At 42.1% G+C, this 12,532-nt stretch overlaps 1 protein-coding gene across 1 annotated transcript; it reads left to right on the forward strand.

Moving 5' to 3' along the window:
• The first annotated feature begins 763 nt into the window (after nucleotides 1-763).
• On the forward strand, nucleotides 764-9,361 carry OTUB1 (OTU deubiquitinase, ubiquitin aldehyde binding 1). The gene is made up of 7 exons (XM_073554576.1): nucleotides 764-936; nucleotides 2,364-2,425; nucleotides 3,008-3,106; nucleotides 3,346-3,464; nucleotides 5,617-5,701; nucleotides 5,875-6,069; nucleotides 8,924-9,361. The coding sequence occupies exons 1-7, from the start codon at nucleotides 894-896 to the stop codon at nucleotides 9,119-9,121; spliced, it is 801 nt and encodes a 266-aa protein (XP_073410677.1). The 5' UTR covers nucleotides 764-893; the 3' UTR covers nucleotides 9,122-9,361.
• Nucleotides 9,362-12,532: the final 3,171 nt, after the last annotated feature.

Below are 12,532 nucleotides of genomic sequence, written 5' to 3' on the forward strand. Positions count from 1 at the left end.
GGAGAACTGTAGAAACGGATCCGTTTTTTTGCTGGATCCGTCTCTGTTCCTGGAGGCTGGCCAATTGGATCTGAGCATGCGCAGACTTAAAAAAAACGGATCCGGTTGCTGGATCCGGCGCATTCCGGCGCCCATAGACTTTCATTGTAGCAAAAAGCTGGAAGCGCCGGATCCGGCGCTTCCGGCTTTTTCGCCGGAGACAAAAAACGTTACAGTAGACGTTTTTTCAAGACGCCGGAATGAGACAAGTTGCCGGATCCGGCAAAAAACGGATGAAACGCAATGCCATCCGGCACGATCCGGCGCTAATGCAAGTCAATGGGGAAAAACCGGATCCGGCATTGCATTTTGCCGGATCCGTTTTTTCCAAAAAAAGCCGGATCGTGCCTGAAGGCAAAAAACTGATGTGTGAAAGAGGCCTTAAGGGGAAAATTCTGGAGTATGAATGTCGCATATAAATAAAGGTGTAATCAGAGTCAGATCTAGTCTGCGGCTCAGTATTACTGCAGAAAATGACAAGACAGGATTCATATATATCTATATACAATAAGTGTCCTTCTGTCTCCTGGGATTCAGCATTCTTATAGAGAGCAGGCTAAATCCAAGTCAGATAAAGGACCCGGTCCCTCCGCCAGCTAGGAAATAGCCGACTCTGTGTGGGAAAGCTAGGTCTAGGACCAGGTCCTTTAGCTGACTTGGATTTAGCCTCAACCGTGAGGTAAACCACAAGGCGCACACTGCGCAGGCGCCAGCGCGCACTGACTGAGGGGAGCTCAGAATTTACGCTATAAGCAGCAGCGCATGTGACATCCGGCGGTCTCGTGAAGAGTGAAGGCCTGACTTCCGCTCCGGGTCTCCCGGAAGTGATAGCAAAAGCGGGGACCTTTGGGAAGATGGCGGCTGAGGAATCTGATCGTCTCCAGACCGACTGTGACGGTAAGAGATGAGAGGCGGTGATGCCCGGGTGCAAGCAGCGTGTAACCCCCAGTATATAGCCGCAGCGTTACCGGACTGTGGGCGGGTGGTATCAGTACGGAGGCTGACGCTCTCCTCACCGCATTGTATGAGGGGGAGGCTCCTGTTACAGGGCGGTGTCACCGTTAAAAATGTTATTGTTTGGGGTGTACTTAGTTATTACTGAATTCCTCTGTTCAGTATAGAAAATGACCATATGTACAAAGCCCCATCTGTATAATGGGCACATTCCATGGGGCATCCCTGTGTCCTAGTCACCCGAAAGGAGGGAGGCCGGCGGCGGGGCCTGGGGTCGGAGTGCGGGGGTCCGATATATGACCGCTGTATAGCACAGAATATCCCTGGCCGGCATGCCCTTGGACCCTGTATATCGCGCCCGGTGTGTGCATAGTGTCTGTCAGAGCCATCCGTGGCCTGATGTAAACACTGTACAAGAGCCCGGCTTCATGCACTATGTGGTGGCTGCTTCCGGGGGCTATAGATCATGTCTGGCCACTGAATTGTACATGGAATTGTACTGTTGCTTGTCCATACACTGATTGTGGGGGTGCCCAGTGTCAGAACTATCCCATGGGTAGGGCATTAGTATCACTCCTGATAACCCCTTTAGAGAATACATTATCAGCATTTCACAACCTACTGGAAAGCTAAGTATGCTGAAAGGATTTACATTATTTTAAGCTCACGCCTGGTTTTGACTTGGAAATACGTACTAGAATACGCTCAGGTGACATTGGAGTAAACAGCTTTGTATTCCGGGTAGCCAGTGCCCCTAAGTTTTTAGGTTGTTTGCTGCAGAGATTCTGCGCTGAACCCAGGGAGGGTGAGAGGAATAATAATTAAAAAAAAAAAAAAAAAACACAGCCAGAGAATAGGGTTTGTTTTTCTTGTTAACCATAAAGCCCTTTAGTTGCTGAACCCGCATGGTTGTTTCCGGATGTTTGCTTTTTGTTCTTTCCTCTTCCTGTATTGTGACTACCGTATTTTAAAAGACTCGTTGAAGACCTCCATAAAAAATAGAAGGCTGTTTGTTGAACGGTCCACGAAAGGAACTTCTCAGCATAAGCAGAACCACCTAAAAATTAAAGGGTAAACCTAAAAGTCTTTACCACTTTTTTTTTTTTTTCCCAACAGAAAAAAAAAAAAAAATCCCCATCAGAAAAAGTCCCAGAATTTCCCTGTTGTATAAAGCCTTCTAATTTTAATATTCTTAGTAACTTGTAAATTGTTTCTAAAAAATCTAGATGGCACCCAAGCCTGAGATTACAGCATCAATGGGACTTTCACCCAACTGGCAATGTAGGATTTATGTCCAGACCCGAGTGACTTTTAGAGGTTACTTCTTGTAATCATTTTTTTTTATCCTTTTTATGTTTGTATATTTTTAGGTGTAAATTGCCTTACATACGATGAAGCAATTATTGCCCAGCAGGACCGTATACAGCAAGAGGTGAGTATCGCCTGTTCTTTCTGATGGTTAGAGGGAATATTGCACCACATTGGCAAGATGTGCCGTCTGGATACTTTCACTGAGCTTTGTCAGCTTTCCTGCTAATTGAAATAGATGCTTGAACAAATGACTGCCACTAAAGGGCATGTCACACTAAGCGATATCGCTAGCAATATCGCTATAACTTGTGACGTTATAGCGATATTGCTAGCGACATCGCTGTGTCTGATACTTGCCTACGACCCGCTCCCCGCTGGTTATCGCTGATCGCGCGAGAACGTTCAGGACCGCTTCTCGTCGTCAGCTTCCTGCTGTGACGACGAGCGACGCGTGGAGCCGGGTGGGAGGACGCAGGATCGCCTAGTGTGACAGGTAAGTAGCGACCCCCGTCCCCAGCGATGTCGCTAGTGAGACCTGCCTGTGTGGCAGCTCACTAGCGACCACTTAGCGATGTACCAGCGATCCTGACCGCGTCATATCGCTGGTTGGGATCGCTGGTACATCGCTAAGTGTGACAGTACCTTTAGGTCTGTGATGCAGGCTGTTGTTTAATGGAGTGTAATACTTGCTCTTCTATCTTAGATTGCTGGACACACTCCGCTGCTATCTGACCGGTTGGACGTCTCTGTGCTCGACCAGGAATACGCTCCCGATGACCAAATTTACCAAGACAAGATAAAGGTATATAGTACAGTTTATTACTAGTGATGAGTGATCATGCTCGGATAAGGTGTTATCCGAGCATGTTCGGGTGCTAAGTGTCTTCTGCGTGCTTGGAATATGTTAGAGACCCTCTGGCTGCATATCTTGTGGCTGTTAAACAGCCTCAACACATGCAGGCTTTATTAACAAATGTATTGATTCATGACCTACTTAATGTAAGAACTGAAGTTTAGAGCTGCTTACATTGATTTTCCCAGGACTTGCACAGAAGATATACTTACATACGCCGAACAAGACCAGATGGCAATTGTTTCTACAGAGCATTTGGCTATTCCTATTTAGAAGCTCTGCTGGATGGAGGAAACGAACTTGAAAGGTAAGGCAGCGAGTTTATTAATTGTGCATGATACGGTATGGTATTATATAGGAGATTACTCCCATAATGTTGGGGTTTTGAATGTGAAGGGTGCAGTTTTTAGTCACTTACACTTTGCATATATCCATGTTCTTCTAAGTGATTTAATACTTAGGTTTTATACAGATTGATAATGGCTACAGACACTTTTGGGGGCTTTTTTCTGTAATATATTTGTTGCTAAAAATAAATCTTGCAGTTAGACTTTGTTAAATATCTTAACAACAAGGCAAGATTCACTTTTTCTGTTCACATAGACATGAGAGCTTTTTACTTTTTGTGGGACGAGTTGTACTTTTGAATGACCATTTATTTTACCGCATAGTTTACTAGAAAATGAGTAATTCCAAGTGAGAAGAAATTGTGGAGGGAACCCCCCCCACAATTGTGACAGTTTTTTAGGAATTCTTGTAACGGTGCACAGTTTGTGATAAGAATGACAAATGTTCATTATTTTTATTGGTAAAAAAAATAAAAAGTTTGTAAATTTTTCTTAGTTGTCACCATTTTACGGGACTCATAACTTTATTTTTTGGTGGTTGGAGCTGTGAGATGACTTATTTGTGGAAAGAGAGGATTGATTTTGTTCACTTGTTACAGCATTTTTTTTATCTTGTTGAATTGCTGTGATGACCCTTATTTTTCTTAAATGAGGAAAGGTGTTTTTTTTTTTTCGCTCTCTCTCGTCACTTTGACAGCAACATTTTAACAATCACAAGCTGAGCACTGCTCTTAACACCTATTGTTAGAGGTATGTACTGGCTGTAATATGCAGCCATCATCTCCGGGTATGGGGCGGGCTCACCCCATGAGCCTGCTCCATACACCCTCTTCCGACTTGAGTCATACTTATACGACGGATGTGTTGATGGGGTTTTACTGAGAGGAAACCAGAACGATAAGAATTACAAACTTCCCATCAGAGCAAACTCAACAAGAGATTAACTCATTCTGCAGCCAGAAATTCAGTGGGCTTTACAGATTATGGAGCAATTTATTTATTCTCTATATGCCCATCTATTCCAAAGTTATGTCACCACCATCACAGTAATGAGGGTGCAAATCTTCTCTACTCTAAGCATATACGCCCACTTGTTGGAAAAATTGGCATCTATTCCAAGACTTAAGGCCCCGTCACACATGGCGAGATCGCTGATTTTGTGACACATCAGCGATCTCGCTGTGTGTGGCACGCATCAGCGACCGGCCCCCCTGCCGGGTATCGCTGATCGTGCAGGAATGTTCTGGGCCATTTTTTTGATCGCTGGTCTCCCGCTGGTCAGCGTGCATCGCTGTGTGTGGCAGTGGGAGACCAAGGATCAGCGAGCTCCCAGTGCTGTAAGCAGACTCTGGTAGCTGGTATCCAAGGTAAATATCGTTGGGTAACTAAGCGTGTGCATAGCTTAGTTACCCGCTGTGTACCTTGGATACCAGCTCCCAGTGCGAGCACGCTGGTATCCAAGGTACACAGCGGGTAACTAAGCGACGCACGTGCTTAGTTACCCGATATTTACCTTGGATACCAGCGTCCTCGCTGGTCTTGCTCGCTGGTGAGATCTGCCTGTTTGACAGCTTAACAGCGATCATGTAGCGAGGCACCAGCGATCCTGACCAGGTCGTATTGTAGGGGTACAGAATCTCTATGGGATAAAGCTGCTCCACTGCAGCACCTGAAATACTGCCCTATGGTGCCTTTTTTTTTTTTTTTTTTTTTTTTTTTTTTGGCGTGGTTAATATATAAAAGTGATGAGCGCACGTTCTCTGAGTGACTTTGGCATGCTGAAGAATTTGTTCAAGTCCCCGCGGCTGCATGTCTTGCAGCTGTTCGACAGCCACAACTCTTGCACGGGTTGCCTGTTAGGCAATCCCTGTATGTGTTGCGGTTGTTGAACTGCTACAAGACATGCAGCCCCAGCGACTCAAACATACTTTTCATATTTTTCGAGCACTCCGAAGATACTCGGATAGCACACGAGCATGCTTGGATAACACTTTATCCGGAGCATGTTCGTTTGTCACTACTTGTGAATCAAGCTTTTTTTTTTTTTTTTTTTTTTTTTTTTCTTCCCCTTTTCTAGTCCATATTTAATCTTGTTTTTGCTATCTCTTCTAGGTTTAAGGAGGTGGCAATGCGTAGCAAAGAAGAGCTAATCAGACAAGGGTTTACAGAATTTACAATAGAAGATTTCCATAACACAGTAAGCTTTATTCCCTAATACTCTTATACCTTTTCTCCTTTTAACTTTTGTATCCCTTCCAGTTTAGAACACTTGTTTTGTGATGCCCTGTTCATGTGCCTTGGCCATTGTGGCGACTGTCTATGGGACTTCTTGTACTATATTTTTTTTTTTTTTTTTTTTTTCATTCACAGTTCATGGATCTAATTGCTCTTGCAGAGAAACGTCCTGCAGTGTCTGAGCTCCTAGCAGCATTTAATGAGCAGACTGTTTCAGATTATGTGGTCGTCTATCTGCGTCTTTTGACCTCTGGACACTTGCAGAGAGAAAGTATCTTCTATCAGCACTTTATAGAAGGTGGAAGAAGCGTCAAGGAATTCTGCCAGCAGGTAAAACAATCGACAGTGTACAATGAGCTATACTTTTGAGATGGGAAGATCACGCTGCACTCGTGTAGTAGCTATATGTTTGTTAGATATAAAGCGTGCATATTTTCCCTCTCTTGGCTTAAACCTTTATGACTTTTTTTATATTTCCTTTTTTTTTTCTGTTGAATCAGATCTTTATTGATAAGAGAGAATATATAACATATTAGAAGCCAACCATTTAACAATAACATGTCTGTGGTTACATAATAGGCCATCACAGAATTTTCATCCATTAAACTTACACTGTCCAGAAATATAAATATCTTTTAAACCTTTTTATATTTCAGTGAGATTTTTAATAGTCAAAACCTATAAATTCAGTAAGTGCCACATTTGTAGTGAACCAGCTTATGTAGCTTTCATTTTGTTAAAGGGAATCTGATGGTAGGATCAACCTTTCTAACTAATCTATGTGGGTATATAGGTCATAGAAAGTTGAATAAAATGATACCTTCGATCTCCTGTTTTATTTATGAGAAATGTTGTTAATATGTAAATGAATTACATAGATTTCCTTGAGAATCTGCTACAGGATTATTTTTAAATGAAAGGTAGTGAGTGTGGGACATGTAATGACTGACGGTCCGCTCTCCTGATGTACATATCTAGCACTGCTAACGCTGTCTTTCATTTCTAATACTGCTAGCAGTGTGAGACATGTATACCAAGTGAGCGGACTGTCAGTCATTACATGTCTCACACTCACATTTTTCACTTTAAAATCTGGTACCAGATTCTCAGGGAGATCTATATCTGACCTATAGCACTTAACAGCTCATTTTCATATTAAGAAAAATGTCTCTCTGGAATAAGACATCAGATCACAGATATCAAGGTGTCATTTTATTCAGTTTACTAAAACCTACATGCCCATATAGAGGAGTAAGGAAGGTTAATCCTACTGATAGATTCCCTTTAATACATACTGTAGTTGGAAAAAGTCTGAATTGTCTTGTCGGCAGTGGTTTCTATGGTAATAGTAAACTTATTTGTATACTGTACTGTTCCATTTTTGCCCCCTCATTTATAGTGTCTTAGACACTATGGCTCCAATTCATTGTTGTTTTTTCTCCACTTTTCTGCAGTAATTTGGTCATTTAGTATCCACGCCTTATTCTCTGTACTTCTTGCTACATTTTTTAAAGCCAACCTGTCACCAGAAATAACGCTGTTAATCTGCAGATTGAGCGCATATCTCAAGGTTAACAGCGTTACGATGCTGACCTGCACACGGCCAAATGCAGAGGGGAGAAAATCTTTAATCTCCTAGCCAGCATTCTCAATTCAGTCATAGCGGCAGAGTGCCGGCGCTGGTTCAGTCACCGCTCTGAGTATACAAAGCGGCTTCTGTAATCGTGACAGCCGGCTGCAATGTGGAGCCAGTGTCAGTCAGGCACATCTCACTCTAGTCTTCACCTGGCGTAAGATTTCTGGTGGTGGTTTCAGTTTGGCATTTTTTTATTTGGTGTTAAAACATCTCAAGACTGGTTAAAGACAAAAATAAAGAGCATTTTTGACTTTTCACCAAATTGATGAACCCGTGTGTGCTTTTTTTTTTTTTTTTTTTTTAAACCCTTTTCCGGCGTTGGACATAATAGTATGGCGCTGAGCCCACATCTTTCTCGGCACATCAGCTGTTTTGAACAGCTGACATGCGCCTCGGAACAGTCGCGGGTGAAATCGCGATCCACCCGAGGTTATTAACCCGTTATATGCTGCTGTCAGTCTCTGACAGTGGCATTTAGCTTGCACTTCCGGCAAATGTGTCGGAAATCCCACCCATTGGTTACCCATCACATGATCGTGGGTCACCAGTGGGTTGGCATGACAAACAGAGGTTTCCAGCAGACCTTTGTCATTGCCCAGTGGTCGGCGCACATAGCAAGTGAGCATTTCTGCTACATACAGGCAATCTGATCATCACCTATATGTAGCAGAGCCAGTCGAACAACTGCAACTTCCAGTCTCCCATAGAGATTATTGAAGCATGTAAAAAGAAAAAACTTAAAAATATTAAATGTAAAAGTTCAAATCACCCCCCCCCTTTCACCCCATTCAAATAAAACATTAAAAAATCAAACATACACATATTGGGTATCGCTGCGTTCAGAATCGCCCAATCAAAAAATCGTGTATACACCAAAACGGTATCAATAAAAACGTCAGCTCGGTGCTCAAAAAATGAGCCCTCCCCAACCCCAAATCATGAAAAAGGAAGACGCTACGGGTCTCAGAAAATGGTCCCTTTTTTTTTTTTTTTTTTAAAACAAAGTTTGGATTTTTTTTTCACCTCCGTAAATAAGAACCTAGACATGTTTGGTGTCTAATTACTTGCAATGACCCAGAAAATCATACTGGCAGGTCAGTTTTAGCATTTAGTGAACACGGTTAAGATAATAAGATAAAATAAAAAGGGCAGGATTTTTTTTTTGCAATTTCTCTGCGCTTGGAAATTTTTTTTCTTGTTCTTCAGTACACGAGATGTTAAAACCAATGGTGTAGTTCAAAAGTACAACTCGTCCCGCAAAAAGCAAGCACTCACATGGCCATATTGTCCAAAGAATTTGTTATTCCTTTGGGAAGAAGGGGAGCAAAAAAAAAAATCGGAAAATAACCCAGGGGTTAATCATTTGACACTGAAAAAAATGGAAGCAAATGCCACAAGACAAGTGATTTCAGTAAATCGCAAATGATGAATTGGTCCCTGTACACTACACAATAATGCATTTAAGTGTTTAGCTTGTAATTCACCATTTACTATGACTTTGCACTGCTAACTTTTTTTTCTTCTTTTCCTTCTATTATCCCTGCTCAGGAGGTTGAGCCCATGTGTAAGGAAAGTGACCATATTCACATCATTGCTCTTTCCCAGGCCTTGAATGTTTCTATCCAGGTTGAATATATGGACAGGGGTGAGGGGGGCAGCACAGTCACCCATGTGTTTCCTGAGGGCTCAGATCCACAGGTGTTCCTGCTCTACCGACCCGGACACTACGACATTCTTTATAAGTGACCTGCTCTGTGCTGTTCTGTACACTCCCTTCCCCCAAAATCACATTCTCTCCCTTCCACCTTCCTCTGCGCTTTAATCTGTTCCCCATTATCTGTACATTATCCTCAGCTTGTTATGTTTTATTTCAATGGAGCAAAATAAATGAACTCTACAGACTCATGGAAAAGTTGTGTTGGGGGGCCAGTATGGGCAGATCTGCAGGGGTGAAGCAGTAAATAAAATTTCACTGAGTGCTTGTAATTGGAGAGACTCTTTATTGTGCTCAGTGTGAATATGGTGCTCTGTATTTCTGCAGCTTTTTCTATAGCCCATTTGCATTTTTTATCTTTTCCCTTTTCATCAAAGATTTCACACATTCCTCTTGTTAATGGGTAATATTGGGATTTCAGTAGGTTTTTGTAATTCCCCCCCCCAAAGGATTGTTCCAAATGACCTGTAGGAAATTGTTTTAAAAGGATTATTCGGTTCCACTCGCTTATCGATCACATCTGAACAGTGGCGATGACGTTACAACCTCTTGCACATGCACGATCAGCTCTATGCTGGCAAACCGATGCAACATCATTCAGCACCAATGGCCTTCAGTATGTAAGTGAGCTGCGCTAGACAACCCCTTTAAATTAAACGTCTGTCGGGCTTTATTCACACATCCATTTTTGGTCGACACAGCACACCTTTTATATTGTGTAGTCGCACATCAGTGTGACTTTTTTTTTTTTTTTTTTTTTTTTTTTCCCCCCCTCCTTTTCTTTTGACTGATGGTCCATTTTGCCCACAGAACTCATCCGTTCAAGTGATTGGGTTAGCGAAAAATAAGCTAAAAGTTCTACAGAATTTGGAGGCATCTGCTCACTTTTTTTATTTTTTTTTTTAATATAAAACTGGTTGCTAATTTCTCCATACGGTTTTTAAAGGTAAAAAAAAAAATCTGTTTCTCCAGTACATGCCATCAAATTTTGAAAGAGGGGGGTATTTTGTATACACCATGTACTCGGTAGGAATTCTCTAATAAGATCTAATGCGCTCAGTCATATTGCAGATCCATGTAAGTTCACAACTGTGAACAGTTCATTAGAAATCAGAGTTGTCTTAAATGTCACCGAGATGTGACAGCATCAATATTTGTACTGTAAAGGTGCAGATTTCTCCCGTAACCTGTCAGCAAGGCTGTCTGGTCTGGAAATAGGAACAAATACATCACAACTTGCATGGTAGCCATAGTGGCTACCTGTTTATGCATTAATACGGAGTGTTGGATAGCCCTGGTCTTATTGTGGTTTATAAATCGTGCATGAGGAATAACTACAATAAAGGTGTGTGCACAGTGACTCCTGCTTGGAACACATGAAAAACCACCAAAAAAAAAAACCCACTTGCTGTATGTGTATGTTCTGTCTCTTGCAACTTTTAATTACTTTGAAAACTGTGAAGCAGCTACAAAAAAAAATGACCAGTCAATTTTTCTGGCAGCTTTATGTATGGAATTAAAGAGGGAGGGCGGAAATAAGTCAATAGCAAAGTAGCCACAATAAACATATAGAAAAACATCACCGGCATTATTCTGCAAGAATACAGATATGCTGGCAGCTGAAAGATGTGCATACCCTAGGAGGCTCAATCTCCCACTCCTTTCTTTAAAAAAAAAAAAAAAACACCTCATTTTTCTCCTTAAAATGGTATTGTCTAATGCTCAAGCACTTAAAATTGCAAAGTGCTTGTAAGAACAAGCAGCTTTCTAATTTACCTCTTAAGTTGCAAAAATTATTATTTTTTTTTTTTATAGTATACAGCCTCTTGACAAGGTTACCAGTCACCTCTGCAGTGACCGGTTTCCTAGGCATTGGAGCACATGCTTACAAGCAGTTTGTTATACAGCTTGTGAGTGCTGCTCTGAAGCTAGACGTCTTACTGGGTCTATACAGCTTCAGTGACCATGTAAATTTCTAATGCTGCATTTAAAACTACAACACGGGGAGGAAATCTGAAAATTGGAAGCGGACTTAATAATGTTACAACAGTTGTAAGGCTGGTTTCACACTTGCGTTTTTTTGGGCTGTTTTTTTAGCGCAAAAAAAGTATGCGTTTTTTTTTCCCCTATCTTTTACATGGGTGCGCATACACATGCGTTTGTATGGGCATGCGTTTTTTTTGTTGTGTGCGCTCGGGCACACAAAATGCATCCCATTGCATTTTTTTGTGCGTCCGACTTGCCCCCCAAAAAACGCATGCGCACGCAATGCGTTTTTTTTTACAGCCAAACACCCATTGTAGTCTATGGGTACCATGCGCACGTATGCGCAAAAAAAGCATGCGTTTTTAAAAAAACGCACCCAAACCCGCAAAAAAAACGCACACAAACGCATGATGCGTTTTTTGTGCGTTTGCACTGCGCACGGTGCGCAGCGCAAAAAAAGCAGGTGTGAAAGTAGCCTAAGGGGCTCATTTGTTTAGATTTGGGCAATGTTTACTTCTGTTTCAAAGTCTAGTTAATTTCTCCTGAGATTCTATTAGGCCGGGGTCACACTGGCGAGGAATACGGCCGAGTGAGAGGCCCTAAAAGCACGCATTAGACACGGAACAATGATTTCCAATGGGGTCCCTCGCACCAGCCGTATATTTCTCATCCGTATTCTACGCTCCGTGCCAATCGCAGCATGCTGCGATTGTCAGTGTGCTACGGCCGTAGTACGCCAATGCAAGTCTATGGGTGCGCAAAAAATACGGATTACACACGGACCACACGTGTGACCTGCGAGAAATACGCACCAGGTGTCTTTTAGCAAAGCCGGCAATTCAGTGCGCTATACAGTAAACTCACACTGACAGTTTTAATAAAGAAACAAAAGAATAGATGTATACACATATAGACACATAGAATACATATATATATATACACATTCTATGTGTCTATCTATTCTTTCGTTTGTTAGAAACCCTGTCATAGGGCTCCATTATATGTCCATTTTGCAAGCCTGCGAGAAATTCTCGCCATACGGATTACATACGGATGCTTACATGCGCAAAATACGCGACCACACCTTGATTACGGATGACATACGGAGCACTGTTTAGGGGTCATTCATCCGTATTACGCCTGTAAAATACTGACTGTATTTTGCGTTGGTTAGTGTGACCCCGGCCTTAGTGTGCTTCTCACTTGGCCTCCTTATTTATAAATGTGGACAATTGATCTGATTATACGTAATGTCTGCTTTGTAATACAGACTGATGTAATTCTGCAGTACAGTAAAAGATTGTACACAAGTCCACCACCAGAGGGCAGACTGCCCTAACATTTGTTACAAAAGTACTGGTTGTTATAAAAGTACTGGCAGAAGTTTCTGGGGCCTGCAGGACTTTTTTTTTTTTTTTTTTTTTTAGAAAAAGGCATTTTCTAGGAATTCAAAGGTT

Source organism: Dendrobates tinctorius, unplaced genomic scaffold (assembly GCF_039654945.1).
Source record: "Dendrobates tinctorius isolate UK_male_01 unplaced genomic scaffold, ASM3965494v1 ptg000211l, whole genome shotgun sequence".
NCBI classification, from domain to species: domain Eukaryota; kingdom Metazoa; phylum Chordata; class Amphibia; order Anura; family Dendrobatidae; genus Dendrobates; species Dendrobates tinctorius.

Excerpts from the sequence above, each read along its gene's own strand:
- OTUB1 (XM_073554576.1), top strand. The coding sequence starts at position 894 with ATGGCGGCTGAGGAATCTGATCGTCTCCAGACCGACTGTGACG. Across the intron at positions 3,465-5,616 it reads GGAGGAAACGAACTTGAAAG|GTTTAAGGAGGTGGCAATGC; the intron begins GTAAGGCAGCGA and ends TATCTCTTCTAG. Across the intron at positions 6,070-8,923 it reads TCAAGGAATTCTGCCAGCAG|GAGGTTGAGCCCATGTGTAA; the intron begins GTAAAACAATCG and ends ATCCCTGCTCAG.